Raw genomic sequence first — 13,804 nt, forward strand, 5'->3', positions numbered from 1 at the left:
TTAAACCGTAAAATTGAGCCATTCATTTATTTCCCTGTTACCACATGTAGTCCTCATTGATCATATGGCTTAGTTGTTGATGTCTCTTGTTTTTATAGAGAGGAAAATGAGTCTGGAAGTGGGGAAGTCCAATCCAAGTTCATGTGTCCAGAGTCTCTTCTGTTAACCTTGCTCTTAATCATTTTCTAATTCTTAGATATTCAGCATGCTTCTCATTTCCCACTACTGTTACCAAATCAGGTCCGGCTGCTTGTTGCTTAAAAAAATCAGTGCTCGCAAAAGTTGGTGGAAAGGAAAGTTGTTTTTAATCAGAATGCTGACAATCTGGCGAGATGCTGGACTCAGGGTCCCCCAAAAACCATCTCTGAAGATTCTGCTGGGCCATGAAAGTTTTTAAAGGGAAAGAGGGAAGTCATCTCAGTTAATCATTGGGATGGGGTCAGAGTCATCGCCCTCCCCCACCGTGTGCAGGCCTGTTGACTACCCATGATCATTCTTTAGATGCTATTTTATTCACACAGTTTGTGAGATTACTGAAGGGGAAGCTAGGGAAGAGATCTGGTCATCTGTTAATTACTTATTCTTCATTTCTACTTCTTGGATCTACAGAAAGAACCAACACATTAGGCAAGGTATCGTGTGATCAAAAGATTTGAAAGGTGTGGGTGCTAAGGCTGGAGATGAAGAGAGCATGGGGGTGCCTGGGTTAAGGTTAGTGACAGACAAAGGGGCCTCCTGCAGAGAGCTCTTTCCTGCCAAAAGCTGCTTACAAATCCCCACTTGGCAGAACATCATTCCATTTCTGTGGGATCATGCATGAAGGTCTTTGTAACTTCTGCATGCTGACATAGGGTGCTGTATTCTGAGTGGAAGTTGTTGGCATGGGTCTGTAGCATCTCTTTGCTGGCAGTTGTAGTTGCCCATTTACATATATGGGCAGAACAAGCGACTGCTCAAGGCGGAGCAGTTTATGTCATGGCTGCAGCCTGATCATCATGCAGTCGGCTTTTTCCCTCTGGTGGCAGTTACAGTATCTGTAAAACAACTCAGGAATGTGCATCAGGCACTGAGTCTGTGACTCTGTTGTCCTGATCATTAGCTGCTTGAGCCTGCTCCTTTGTGACTCAGGGAGGCCTGGGAGACTTCAGCTTCTCTATAAACAAGAGGCAGGAGACAAGGAGGGGCCTTTGTACTTGGGTCGGGGGCGGGGCATAGGGTTCTGATTAGTTCCACTGTGGATCAAAAGGAATAATATTGTCAAGACTTTTTAAATGTGTGAACTATATTTTTATTCTCAAGATTTAAAAATTAAGGTTTAACGTTTTCATTCTGATCAGTTGATAATTCTTGAACTTGTGGCGTAGGTGAATTCTTAGACTGTCATTTCCTGCAGAAACGACATCCCTCCTAAAGCTCCAGGCAGCCTGCATTTATCTTGTTTTCTTTTTTTTTGGCATGATACTTACAAATATTAATTGGCCAATAACATTATGGTTTCATTTTTCCAGTGTATTTTAGGGATCGGCTGTGATTCAGTGTCTGGTGGCTGCCTGAGTTACAACCATCTGAATAATTGCATGGATGTACCTGCACATAGTGGCAGGCTCTGGGTGGCATCTTGGGGGAGTGGGAAGGTCAGGATGGAGAATGTGGCAGTCAGCTGCCGCTCGCTCTGGGGGCTCCCTTATAATGGTGATAAGTTTGTGAAAAGGCATTTATTTAAAGAATGTTAATTTTGTGTTCATTAGTTTTATGATGATGTCCTTTGACTTTGCTGATTGATGTCTCATTATATTGTTCCTATTTATAGTGAAGTTTTATAAAATCTCATTTGGAAACAAGATTTAACTTGGTTATATAACTTATTTTTGTACCAGATTCAGAAACACGAGTTGATTTGAAATTTATGTACCCGGACCCTCCAAGAGATTATCATACCTTAGAGATTCAGCAGCAAGCCTTGCTAAGAGAGCAGCAGAAGAGACTGAATAGAATAAAAATGCAGGAAGGTGCTGAAGGTAAGAAATAATCATTGCTATTTCACGTAGTTTCAGTGGGTTGTTTGCGTTGGCTTTCATTCTCAGCCTCTGGTGTTGATTTCAATCCGAGGCAGGCTCCCTCCACGGGCAGCTGCACACTCACATGCCCCTTTTGGCCTGTAGTCCCTGAGAAGAATAAGTCCCAGAGAGGGCTGTGATTGGCTTGACTGGGGTATGTTATTTGTGCACAGGAGAGGCCCAGCCACTCATGATAGCCAGGAGGATTGGGTACCTTGACTAGGCCAGGTGACATCTGTACCAGGGGAAGGAATGCTGGGCAAACACATCGGTGTCCTATGGGACATTTCTCTACTGTGTGTGTCTGTGAGTTTTGATATAGCATAAAATCTTTAAAGCTTCAGACTGGGCTATGAGTATATTTCTTTGTAATTAGCCAATCAACAGATACTTACTGAGTGCCTACTATGAGCCTGGGTAGTGACCCATATCCAGGGTATATGGTGATGAATGAAATGTGCCACTGCTCTCAAGGAGCTTATACTCTGTTGGAGAATTTAGATGCTTAAAAAGTGTGAGTGTGATGAATGTTGCAAAGGAGATACCTAGGGTCCTTTGGGAGTGTGTAACTGGGGGTGGGGTGGGCAGGCACCTAGAGGTGGAATGGAGCTAGTGGCCTCAGAGAACATCAATGGGCCCTATTGACCCGGGTGTCCTGCATGACTTTCACACATATCTCACCAGCTTTGCCTGCCTTCAGGCCACTGAGTGCAGCCATGGAAAATGAGTCATAAAAATGCAGCAGTTAGGTAACAAGAATATAAGGAGATGGTCCTAGCAGTTATTTTCAGGAAAATTCAAAACCCTACCTTATTAGCAGGCTTGTCTGACCTACAGAATCTGAAGAACCTATTTTTGACTACATGAGAGTATCACAGGAGTAAGTGATGTACCACTTTAGGCCCTGATCACAGGTCAAGGCTTCAGTAAAGACTGACAGGGAAAGTCTTCCCTCCATCTTGCATAGAATTTTTAACAGTGGTCTCACTGATCACCCTCTGACAGCAGAGTAACCCAAAGTCTGTGATAAACAGTAGGCATATCATCAGGAGAGAAGACAGAAGCAAGTACAGTCTTCAACCTTTACACCCATTTTGGTGGCATTTTTCGTTAGGAGACCCAACTGATGATCTGATCTGGTGTGATCTTGGCAACTTGCGCTGATTAGCCCAGAAGTAGTCCCCATGTGGAAATAGGTCCATTTTGGGACTGAGGGTATCCGTCCCCTACAGCAACTACCCCACAACTTCTACCAAACACTGTGATGACTTAATTCATAAGAATATGGTTTAACTATATAAAACAATCAAAAACGTGGGTATAAAATATTTTAACAAGGAATACAGGCTATCGTTGGCAGCCTATTTATTCCCAAAGGCAGTAGCTAAAAGGATAAAGTGCACTATTGAGAGGAACACATAGGAACCCTGGTCATATCAGAGGGGCCTTTGGGATACCTGATCCAAAATCTCTGCCCCAGAACCAGGTGCCTGGAATTGAATTCAGTTTCCTTCAATTCCACGTGAGGGAGTTGTTTAACTCTTCTCAACAATTTTCTGCACAGATTGTAGAAATATGAGGGGAGATGGTTATTTTTCTTTAGGCATCAGTTTTAAATTCACAATGATTTTACTTTTTATATTTATTACCTGTGAATGGGAGAATTTTATCCAACTAGAATGGATTGGACGCTGGGTTATATTTATTAATAAACAAGTAGTATCTTAAAAAATTCTGAAATGTGATCATTGAAAAGTAATCTCCAGTAAAGAGTTAATTACAAAAGCTATTCTTTTTTTTTCTTTTTTTTTGCGGTACGCGGGCCTCTCACTGTTGTGGCCTCTCCCGTTGCGGGGCACAGGCTCCGGACACGCAGGCTCAGCAGCCATGGCTCACGGGCCCAGCCGCTCCGCGGCATGTGGGATCTTCCCGGACTGGGGCACGAACCTGTGTCCCCTGCATCGGCAGGCGGATTCTCAACCACTGTGCCACTAGGGAAGCCCTACAAAAGCTATTCTAAAATTTATTTTTATTTTTAAAGTATTTTCTAACCTTTTAATTTGTTTTTGCTCTCCATTGGCTACAGTTGACTTGGATGCTGTCCCAAGCACTAAAGAACGAGACCACAGAATGGTAAGAAAAGTTATAATTTTTCAAGCTAGTTTTTGGGTGATAGAAATTTTTAGGAGTATGGTTAAGTGAGTATTCCAATTTTGAATTCTTCAGGAATACTGAGTTAAGAAAGAATTTAAAACTTGTCCCATCAGTGTAGTGGGTAGCTAAAGAGATATTAGTGTAATATGTAGAGAAAGCATATTGTAATGAGTAAGAACAAGACTCTAGGGCTAGGCTGTTCAAGTTAGTCTGTTTTTAGCTGTGTGACTTCAGGCAAGGTATTTAATCTTTCTTTGCCTCAGTTTCCTAATCTGTAAAGTGGGATGATAGTGTTTGAGGGTGGCTGTAAGATTAAAATCAATTAATATCTGCAGGCACTTAGGGACAGGCCTAGTATGTAGTAATTTCTATATAAATGTTTATTAACTAAATAAAAAATAGCTCAAAGGCTGTTTTGAGGATTAAATGAGATAATATATTAAAAGCCCTGATAGGGCCTGTGCCATAATGAGTGAGGTCAGTTACCAGCAGTAGTGGAAGTAAGAGTCTATAACACATGTAGTGGTGAGACCTATCAAGAAGATAAGCAAGGTAAGGGCATAACTCTTATCCTGAGGAAGTGACTATCAAGCAAAGACTGAACAGAAGGAATGGGATGAGCCAGTGTTCATTCCACAAACATTTGTTAAATACTTCCTGTGGACCGGCTAATGTTCTAGGTGTGTGTGGGCACAGGAGTGAACAAAAGGGAACAAAAACCTTTGTCCTCTGAGGGCTTACTTTCTAGAAAGAAGGAGAGACAGTAGACAAAATATTTAGTGTGTTGAGTCGTGGGGCTCTGGATAGCTGGGAAGGGGGCACTGGGAGGACCAGAAGGAAGGGTTTACAGTCTGAAGGACAGTGAGCGGGGAGGGCCTCACTGTGAGGGGTAACATTTGAAAAAGGACATCAGGGAGGTGTCGTGTGAAATGTCGGGGGACACATCTGGAGGAAGAACCTCCCAGGCAGAGGCCCCGGGCAGGAGTGAGCCTCATGTGTACTAGGAGAGCGGGAGTCCCGGGGAGCCTGGACCTCCAGGAGCAGGGGTGGGTGGGAGCAGAAGAGGCGGAGAGCGATGAACAGCAGAGCCTCAGGGGGCCTTAGGGTGTTGCCTTCTATGCTGTGAATGTGATGAGAGGCTTCCAGAGTTTTGAGCAGACATGATTGGTTTCATGTTTTAACAACTGCCTGCCATTCACTGAGAATAGACTGAGGGGGACAGGAGGCTACTGCTATAATCTAATTAAGAGATAAGGTGCTTTGGCCTGGAGTGGGAGCAGTGGAAGTCAGAAGTGGTTGGATTTACTTTGAAAGGAGATAGGATTTTTGACATATTGGATGTGGGGTACGAGAGGAGTCAAAGGTGGACTTCAAGGTCTTTGGTTGGAGTTGCTATTTACCGAGATGAAGAAGCAGGAAAAACGGGTTTCAGGGTGAGGGAGAAGGTGAGGAACTTAGTTATAGTCATGGTAAGTTTGAGATGCCTGCTAGACAAATAGTTGGAGCTGGTGAGTAGATGGATAAGAGAGAGAGCTTGAGGAAAGACTGAGGTTGAAAATAAATTTAATCTTCCTCCACACTAATGATACAGGTAGTATTATCCCCATTTTCAGATTATAAAAGTAAGACTCAGCTGGCTGTTGGTTGCCCAGCGTTACCAGTTGGTAGCTGTTGGTGCTTGGTTTTGAAGTGATAATGGTGATAGCAACGTTGCAGTAGCAACACTCTGTACTTGACATTTATTTGCTCTGAAGTTCACAACAAGGTATGTTTATCCCCATTTTACATAAGAGGAAACTGCTAGCCATGGCCACACAGCCAGTGAGCAGAAAAGCCCATGTCTGAATGCAGGCTGGACTGCGGAGCCCCTCCCTGTCCCTGTACCACATTGCTTGAGATGTATGGACACCTTTTCTGAATACCCTGTAGGTTTCTCTGTATGTGGCAGCCATATTTCTCAGTGAAAAGATACTGAAATTTAACTTCTGAGATTTTGATCAAAATCCTGGATTAATAACACCATATTTTGCTGAGTAGAAACTGAGCATAAGCCAACAGTTTAACATGGCTGTTACAAAAAAAGCTAAAAAATTTGGGGTTCACCTCCCTAGAAACTGGATTATATGGAAAACGCAAAGTGAAACTGGGGAAGAGTGTCAGGGAGAAGATAGGGCTGAGGTGGGCTTTGATCACTCTCCCCTGTGTGTGGAGGACTGTGATGCAGAAGAGAAGCTGGGCAGTGTGTATGCAGTGCTAAGAACAGCTGGTGAATATTAGATGCTATTATTCCATTACTGTCATGCTAGAAAGCGGACGTAGAGTCAGTGGGTGTTAAATGTAAAAGAATTTAGTACGTGGAAGAACTCAGTGAAAGAGAAGAACTTTCTGATAACCAATGCTATGTCTCAGTGGAATGCATTTCCTTAGAAATTAATGGACAGCTCTTCACTGGAGTATTCTAGCACATCCCAGAAATCTGGAAGGGAAGTGCAGGGAGGTGGTGTTGGGTGACTTTAGGTTCCTTCCAATATGTAAGGTGACATTATTGTAAAACTCTCTCTATGTAAATTTCTTACCTCTAATTTGAGAGCTCATTACAAGCCCAACCCTAGCATTACTTTTTCCCTACTCCTATGTCCCCCTCTGTGCTGTGCCTCTGTGACAGCTGCTGTCACATGGGGCTGTCATCATCTGAGGGTATGCCTCTCCCCCATGGGACTGTGATCCACCCCAGAACAGAAACTCTTACTCATCTTTGTATCTCCAGTTCCTAGCACAGAGGAAATAGTAAGTGCACTAAACAGATTTATTGAGAGAAAGAATGAATCTCGACAATGGTTTAAAGACTTTTAATGTTAAAGTGGGTTCACTGCTTCATACTCTATTATATCTTTATCAGCAATAATGTAACTTAATAAAAGGTCTTTCTTGTATTTTCTGGGCGCTGGAATGTGGTGGAGGAGGGAAGCAGTCCTACCTCTCCCTCTCCTCTTTTGCTAATTTTGGGGAGAGTGTGGAGACTTGTGCCTGAGTACAAATTTGCTGTTTTTCCACACAGGACTAATAAAAATAGTCATTAATATCTGTTGTTTCTTTTAGCCCAGAGATGACACGTACGATTTCTTGAAACATTCATTGCTGGAATCTGATAGCGCTTTTATTGGTGAGTATATTTATTTTACCAACCTATTTCTTTAAGCGTTATTTATACTTATTTTAAGTGTTTTTCTCCATACTTAAAAAATCAGTACTTTACTCTTTGTTGTGCAAAATGGTAAAAAAAAGGAATATTTTGTTTTACTAATAATCATCAAATATAACTTAACAAAAATTTCAAAATCAGATACTTAATACACACACAAACACACAAATGAGTACAAGTAAAACTGGGGAAATTTGAATAAGATCGGAGGATTTTATCAGTATCTTGGGTGTGAGGCCGTTGCTCCTGCTGTACAGAATGTTACTGTTGTGGGGAACGAGGCAAACTTTACAAGGGGTCTCCCTTACTGCTTACAAGTGCATGTGAATCCACAGTTACCTTAATAAATATTTTAACAAGCCATAAGAATATAACTTAGTCTTGAGAAGATATGTGAAGGTACATGTACTGTAATAGACACTTATAGTTGTGTACTCTGATCATAAGCATTTCTGCTATCCTTAGGGCCATCAGGGAATTCTCCCTTCTACATGTTAGTTTTATTTCATGTCAATTATTTTATATTTTCAAGTGATCAACGTTCCAAACTAGCCTATATTTCTTTCTCAGTTTTTTCTTTTCTAATGAGTTTTTCTTTTGCAAGGAAGTCATACTGTGGAGAGTGAGTAAAGATAGAGAAATCAGTAGGAAATAGGGATGGGAAGACAGCTCATTAGACATCAGGGAGATGTGACCAGTTACTGCTAATAATGAAGACAGTCTGGGGCACTCAAGACAGTGGCTCGGAATATTTCATTACATAGACCTTATACTAGACCAAAGATATGCAGTCTGTCTTTTTGATTAATGGTCACCACACAGTCATGACTGTTGCCACTGTTCTGATGAATGTGGGTAAGGCTGGTAGTGTGAATGTGTTTTTTTTTTTTTTTTTTTTGAGAAGTCACAATCTGCCAAATACAACTTGAATAGGCCTACATCTATTAAAGAAATTGAAAGGTGGGGGGAAGTGGAGAAATGTTGGTCAAAGGGTACAAACTTTCATTTATAAGTTGAATATCTGGTGATATAATGGACAGCATGGTGACTATAGTTAATAATACTGTATTTTATACTTGAAAGTTGTTATGAGAGTAGAACTTTAATGCTCTTACCATAACAACAATAATAACAAAGTGGTAATCATGTGAGGTGAAGGATGTGTAAACTAGCCTTATTGTGGTAAACATTTCACAATCCTCACATTGTGTTCCTTAAACTCACACAGTATGTCAATTATATCTCAATAAAGCTAGGAAAAAAACCCAAATTGACTGTGATAACAATAAAAAAAGAAATTGAATCAATAATTAATAACCTTCCAAAACAGAAAACACCAGGCCCAGATGGGTTCAGTGGTGAATTCTACCAAACATTTATACCAATTCTCTACAACCTCTTCTAGAAGATAGAAATAGATGCAATACTCCTAACTCATTCTATTTGGCCAGCATTACTCTAATACCAAAACCAGATAAAGACATCTTAAGAAAAGAAAACTACAGATCAGTAGCAAGTTGAATCCAACAATGTATAAAGAGAATTATACACCACGACTAAGTAGGATTTATACCAGTTATGCAAAACTGGGTTATATTCAGTATAATTCATTCAAATATAATTCATTGCTTTAACAGGCTAAAGAAAAAATCTTCATTATCATCATTATCAATAGATGCAGAAGCATTAAACAAAATCCAACACCTTATTCATGATAATTGTCAGCAAACTTAGAGGGGGACTTCCTCAACTCCCTAGAGAACATCAACAAAAAACCTACAGCTAGCATTTAGTGATGAAACTAGCAACTTTTCTGCTAAGATAAGAAACAAGACGAAGATGTCCCCTCTTACCACTCCTCAGCATCATTATGGAAGTGCTAGCTAATTCAGTAAGGCAAGAAAAGGAAATAAAAGGTACACAGAGTGGGAAAGGATAAATAATACTGCCTTTGTGCACAGATGACATGATTGTAGGAAATGTGAAAGAATCAATCCCCCCACCAAAAAAACCCCCAATATTAATAAGCAGTTATAGCAAGCTTGCAGAATACGAGATTAATACATAAAAGTCAATCATTTTCCTATATACCAGCAATGAACAAGTAGAATTTGAAATTTAAATGCAATATCATTTACATTAGCACCTCCCAAAAGAAATATTTAGATGAAAATCTTACAAAACATGAACAAGATCTATATAAGGACAACTACAGAACTCTCATCAAAGAAATAAAATAACTAAATAAATGGGGAAATATTCCATGTTCATGGATTGAGAGACTCAGTATTGTCAAGATGTCAGTTCTTCCCAACTTGATCTATAGATTCAGTGCAATCCCAATAAAAATCCCAGCAAGTTATTTTGTGGATATCAACGAACTGATTCTAAAGTTTATATGGAGAGGCAAAATACCCAGAATATCCAACAGAATACTGAAGAAGAAAGAACAGAGAACTGACAGTACCTGACTTCAAGACTTTCTATAAAGTTACAGTAATTAAGACAGTGTGGTATTGGCAAAAGAACAGACAAATAGATCAGTGGAACAGAATAAGGACCCTAGAAATAGACCCAAACAAGTATAGTTAACTGTTCTTTGACGAAAGAACAAAGGCAGTACAGTAAAGATTGGACATCTACATGCAAAAAAGTGAATCTAGACACAGACGTTACACCCTTCACAAAAATCAACTCAAAATGGACCACAGACCTAAAGGAATCAGACTCCCTGACTTCAGATTATACTACAAAGCTACAGTAATCAGAACAGTATGGTACTGGCACAAAAACAAATATAGATCAATGGAACAGGATGGAAAGCCTAGAGATAAACCCACGCACATATGGTCACCTAATCTATGACAGAGGAGGCAAGAACATGCGATAGAGAAAAGACAGTCTCTTCAATAAGTGGTGGTGGGAAAACTGGACAGCTACATGTAGAAGAATGAAATTAGAACACTCCCTAACACCATACACAAAAATAAACTCAAAATGGATTAAGGACCTAAATGTAAGACCGGACACTGTAAAACTCTTAGAGGAAAACATAGGCAGAACACTCTGTGACATAAATCACAGCAAGATCTTTTTTGATCCACCTCCTAGAGTAATGAAAATAAAAACAAAAATAAACAAATGGGATTGAAACTTAAAAGCCTTTGCACAGCAAAGGAAACCATAAACAAAACAAAAAGACAACCCACAGAATGAGAGAAAATATTTGCAAACGAAGCAACCGACAAGGGATTAATCTCCAGAATATACAAACAGCTCCTGCAGTTCAGTATCCAAAAAACAACCCAATCAAAAAATGGGTGGGGGCTTCCCCAGTGGCGCAGTGGTTGGGAGTCCGCTTGCCGATGCAGGGGATGCGGGTTCGTGCCCCAGTCTGGGAAGATCCCACATGCCACAGAGTGTCTGGGCCCATGAGCCATGGCCACTGAACCTGCATGTCCGGAGCCTGTGCTCCGCAATGGGACAGGCCACAATAGTGAGAGGCCTGCGTACCACAAAAAAAAAAAAAAAAAAAAAAAAAAAATGGGTGGAAGATCTAAATAGACATTTCTCCAAAGAAGACATACAGATGGCTAAAAAGCACATGAAAAGATGCTCAACATCACTAATGATTAGAAAAATGCAAATCAAAATTACGAGGTATCACCTCACACCAGTCAGAATGGCCGTCATCAAAAAATCTATAATGAATGGTGGAGAGGGTGTGAAGAAAAGGGAACCCTCCTACACTGTTGGTGGGAATGTAAATTGGTATAGCCAATATGGAGAACAGTATGGAGGTTCCTTAAAAAACTAAAAATAGAACTACCATATGACTCAGCAATCCCACGCCTGGGCACATACCTGGAGAAAACCATTTTTCAAAAAGATACATGCACCCCAATTTTCACTGCAGCAGTATTTACAATAGTCAGGACATGGAAGCAACCTAAATGTCCATCAGCAGAGGAACGGATGAAGATGTGGTATATATACACATACAATGTAATATCACTCAGCTATAAAAAAGAACAAAATAATGCCATTTGCAGCAACAAGGATGGACCTAAAGATCATCATACTGAGTGAAGTCAGACAGAGAAAGACAAATATCATATGATATCGCTTATATGTGGAATCTTAAAAAAAAGGGGGGGGTACAAATGAACTTTTTTACAAACCAGAAGTAGAGTCACAGATGAAGAAAACAAACTTTTACCAGGGGATAAGTGGGGCAGGGGGAGGGATAAATTGGGAGATTGGGATTGACATATACACACGATTATATATAAAATAGATAACTAATAAGAACCCTCTGTACAGCACAGGGAACTCTGTAATGACCTATATGGGAAAAAAATCTTTTAAAAAAGTGGATATATGTATATATATAACTGATTCACTTTGCTGTACACCTGAAACTAACACAACACTGTAAATCAACCATACTCTAATAAAGCTTAAAAAAAAAAAAAAAAGGACCATAGACCTAAATGTAAAATGCAAAAACTATAAAACTCCTAGAAGGTAACATTGGAGAAAACCAGATAGAAAACCAGAGCACAACCTATGAGAGAAATAATAGCTAAACCGGACTTCATTAAACTTCAGTGCTCTGTGAATGACGATATCAAGGGAAGAAGACAAGCCACAGACTGGGAGAAAATATTTGCAGAAGACACATCTGACAAAGGACTCTTATCCAAAGTACACAAAGAACTCTTAAAACTCAACAAGAAACAACCCAATTAAAAGATGGGCAAAAGATCCAGACACTTCACCAAAAACAGACAGACAGATGGCAAATAAGCATATGAAAAGGTGCTCCACATCATTTGTCATTAGGGAAATGCAAATCATGTGTCATCAGGGAAATACCTGATGGGACTTCCCTGATGGTCCAGTGGTTAAGAGTCTGCCTTTCAGCGCAGGGGACATGGGTTTGATCTCTGGTGGGGGAACTAAGATCCCACATGCCCCAGGGTAACTAAGCCTGTGAGCTCTGGAGCCTGTGCACCACAACTGCTGAGCCTGTGTGTCCCAAATAAAGATCCTGCATGCCACAGCTAAGACCTGATGCAGCCAAATAAATAAATATTTAAAAAAAAAGGCCAAAATCCAGAACATGGACACCACCAAATGCTGGCAATATGTGGAGCAATAGGAACTCTCACTCATTGCTGGTGGGAATGGAAAACAGTGCCATCACTTTGGAAGACAGTTTGATGGTTTCTTACAAAAGTAAACATACTCTTACGACATGATCCAGCATTCACACTCCTTGGTATTTACCCAAAGGAGTTGAGACTTATGTTCCCACAAAAACCTGCACACAGATGTTTATAGCAGTTTTATCCATATTTGCTAAGACCTGGAAGCAACTGAGTTGTCTCTGAGATGAATGGGTATATATAAATATATATATAATATACAGTGGTAGACCCAGACAATGCAGTATTATTCAGTGCTAAAAAGAAATGAGCTACAAAGCCACAAAAAGACATGGAGGAAACTTGAATGTTTATAAGTGAAAGAAGCCAATCTGAATAGGCTACATACTATATGATTCTAACTACATGACTTTCTGGAAAAGGTCAAACTATGGAGGCAATAAAAAAAAAAATTCAGTGGTTGCCAGAGGTTACAGCAGAGGGAGGAATGAATGGATGGAGCACAGAGGATTTTTAGGGCAGTGAAGCTATTCTTTATGATACTGTAATGGTGGATCTGTTAAAACCCATAGACCGTACAACCCCAAGAACGAACCCTAATGTACACTATGGACTTAGGCGATGGTGGTGTGTCAGTGTAGGTCTGCGGGGCTGCTGGTGGACGGGTAGGCTATGAGTGTGTGGTGGCAGGGGGCACACAGGCATTCTCTGTGCTTCCCACTCAGTTGTACTGACCGTAAAAACTTGTAAGTAAACCGTTTCAGAAAAATAGCAAGTGAATTAGTGGTGGGGTATAATAAAGAAGTCAGAAAACTTCTGTTTTTGGAGTTTTAGAAAATCCCATATCTCATTCAATAGAATATAGTTATTGCTGCTTAAAAAAAAAGCTATACACGTTAACTTTCAGAAATTTGAATATCAATTATATATTAAATGATAGTATTTTATCCATGTTCCATTTCCTGAATGTGGCTGTGGAAGAGACAACCCTTGTTCTTAGATGGTGCCTGATGAAGGGTTTAGGGACAGTGTCATGATGCCTGCAGCTTACTGGTTCTGCAAAAAGTAACCACCACCCCCTCCCCGCCACTGTTTCTAGTTATAAACTAATTGTGGCAAAATAAGAAATGGTGACTTTAGGTGTTCATTGTATTATAGCTTTTCCTTAAGTTTTAATTTTTTCAAAATAAAGTTGGGGAAAAAATTCTAAATGTTTTAAG

General features: G+C 40.2%; 1 protein-coding gene across 4 annotated transcripts in view; it reads left to right on the top strand.

The window, feature by feature from the left end:
* The window catches only part of CSPP1 (centrosome and spindle pole associated protein 1), a 115,831-nt gene that overhangs the window by 96,149 nt on the left and 5,878 nt on the right, over positions 1-13,804 (top strand). For all 4 annotated transcript variants that reach the window (XM_060115968.1, XM_060115970.1, XM_060115969.1 and 1 more), the window contains 3 exons: positions 1,878-2,018; positions 4,144-4,190; positions 7,311-7,374. In XM_060115968.1, the coding sequence (XP_059971951.1) occupies positions 1,878-2,018; positions 4,144-4,190; positions 7,311-7,374 (252 nt within the window). The remainder of the gene's footprint in view (positions 1-1,877; positions 2,019-4,143; positions 4,191-7,310; positions 7,375-13,804) is intronic.

The sequence above is a fragment of the Mesoplodon densirostris genome, chromosome 13 (assembly GCF_025265405.1).
Source record: "Mesoplodon densirostris isolate mMesDen1 chromosome 13, mMesDen1 primary haplotype, whole genome shotgun sequence".
NCBI lineage: Eukaryota > Metazoa > Chordata > Mammalia > Artiodactyla > Ziphiidae > Mesoplodon > Mesoplodon densirostris.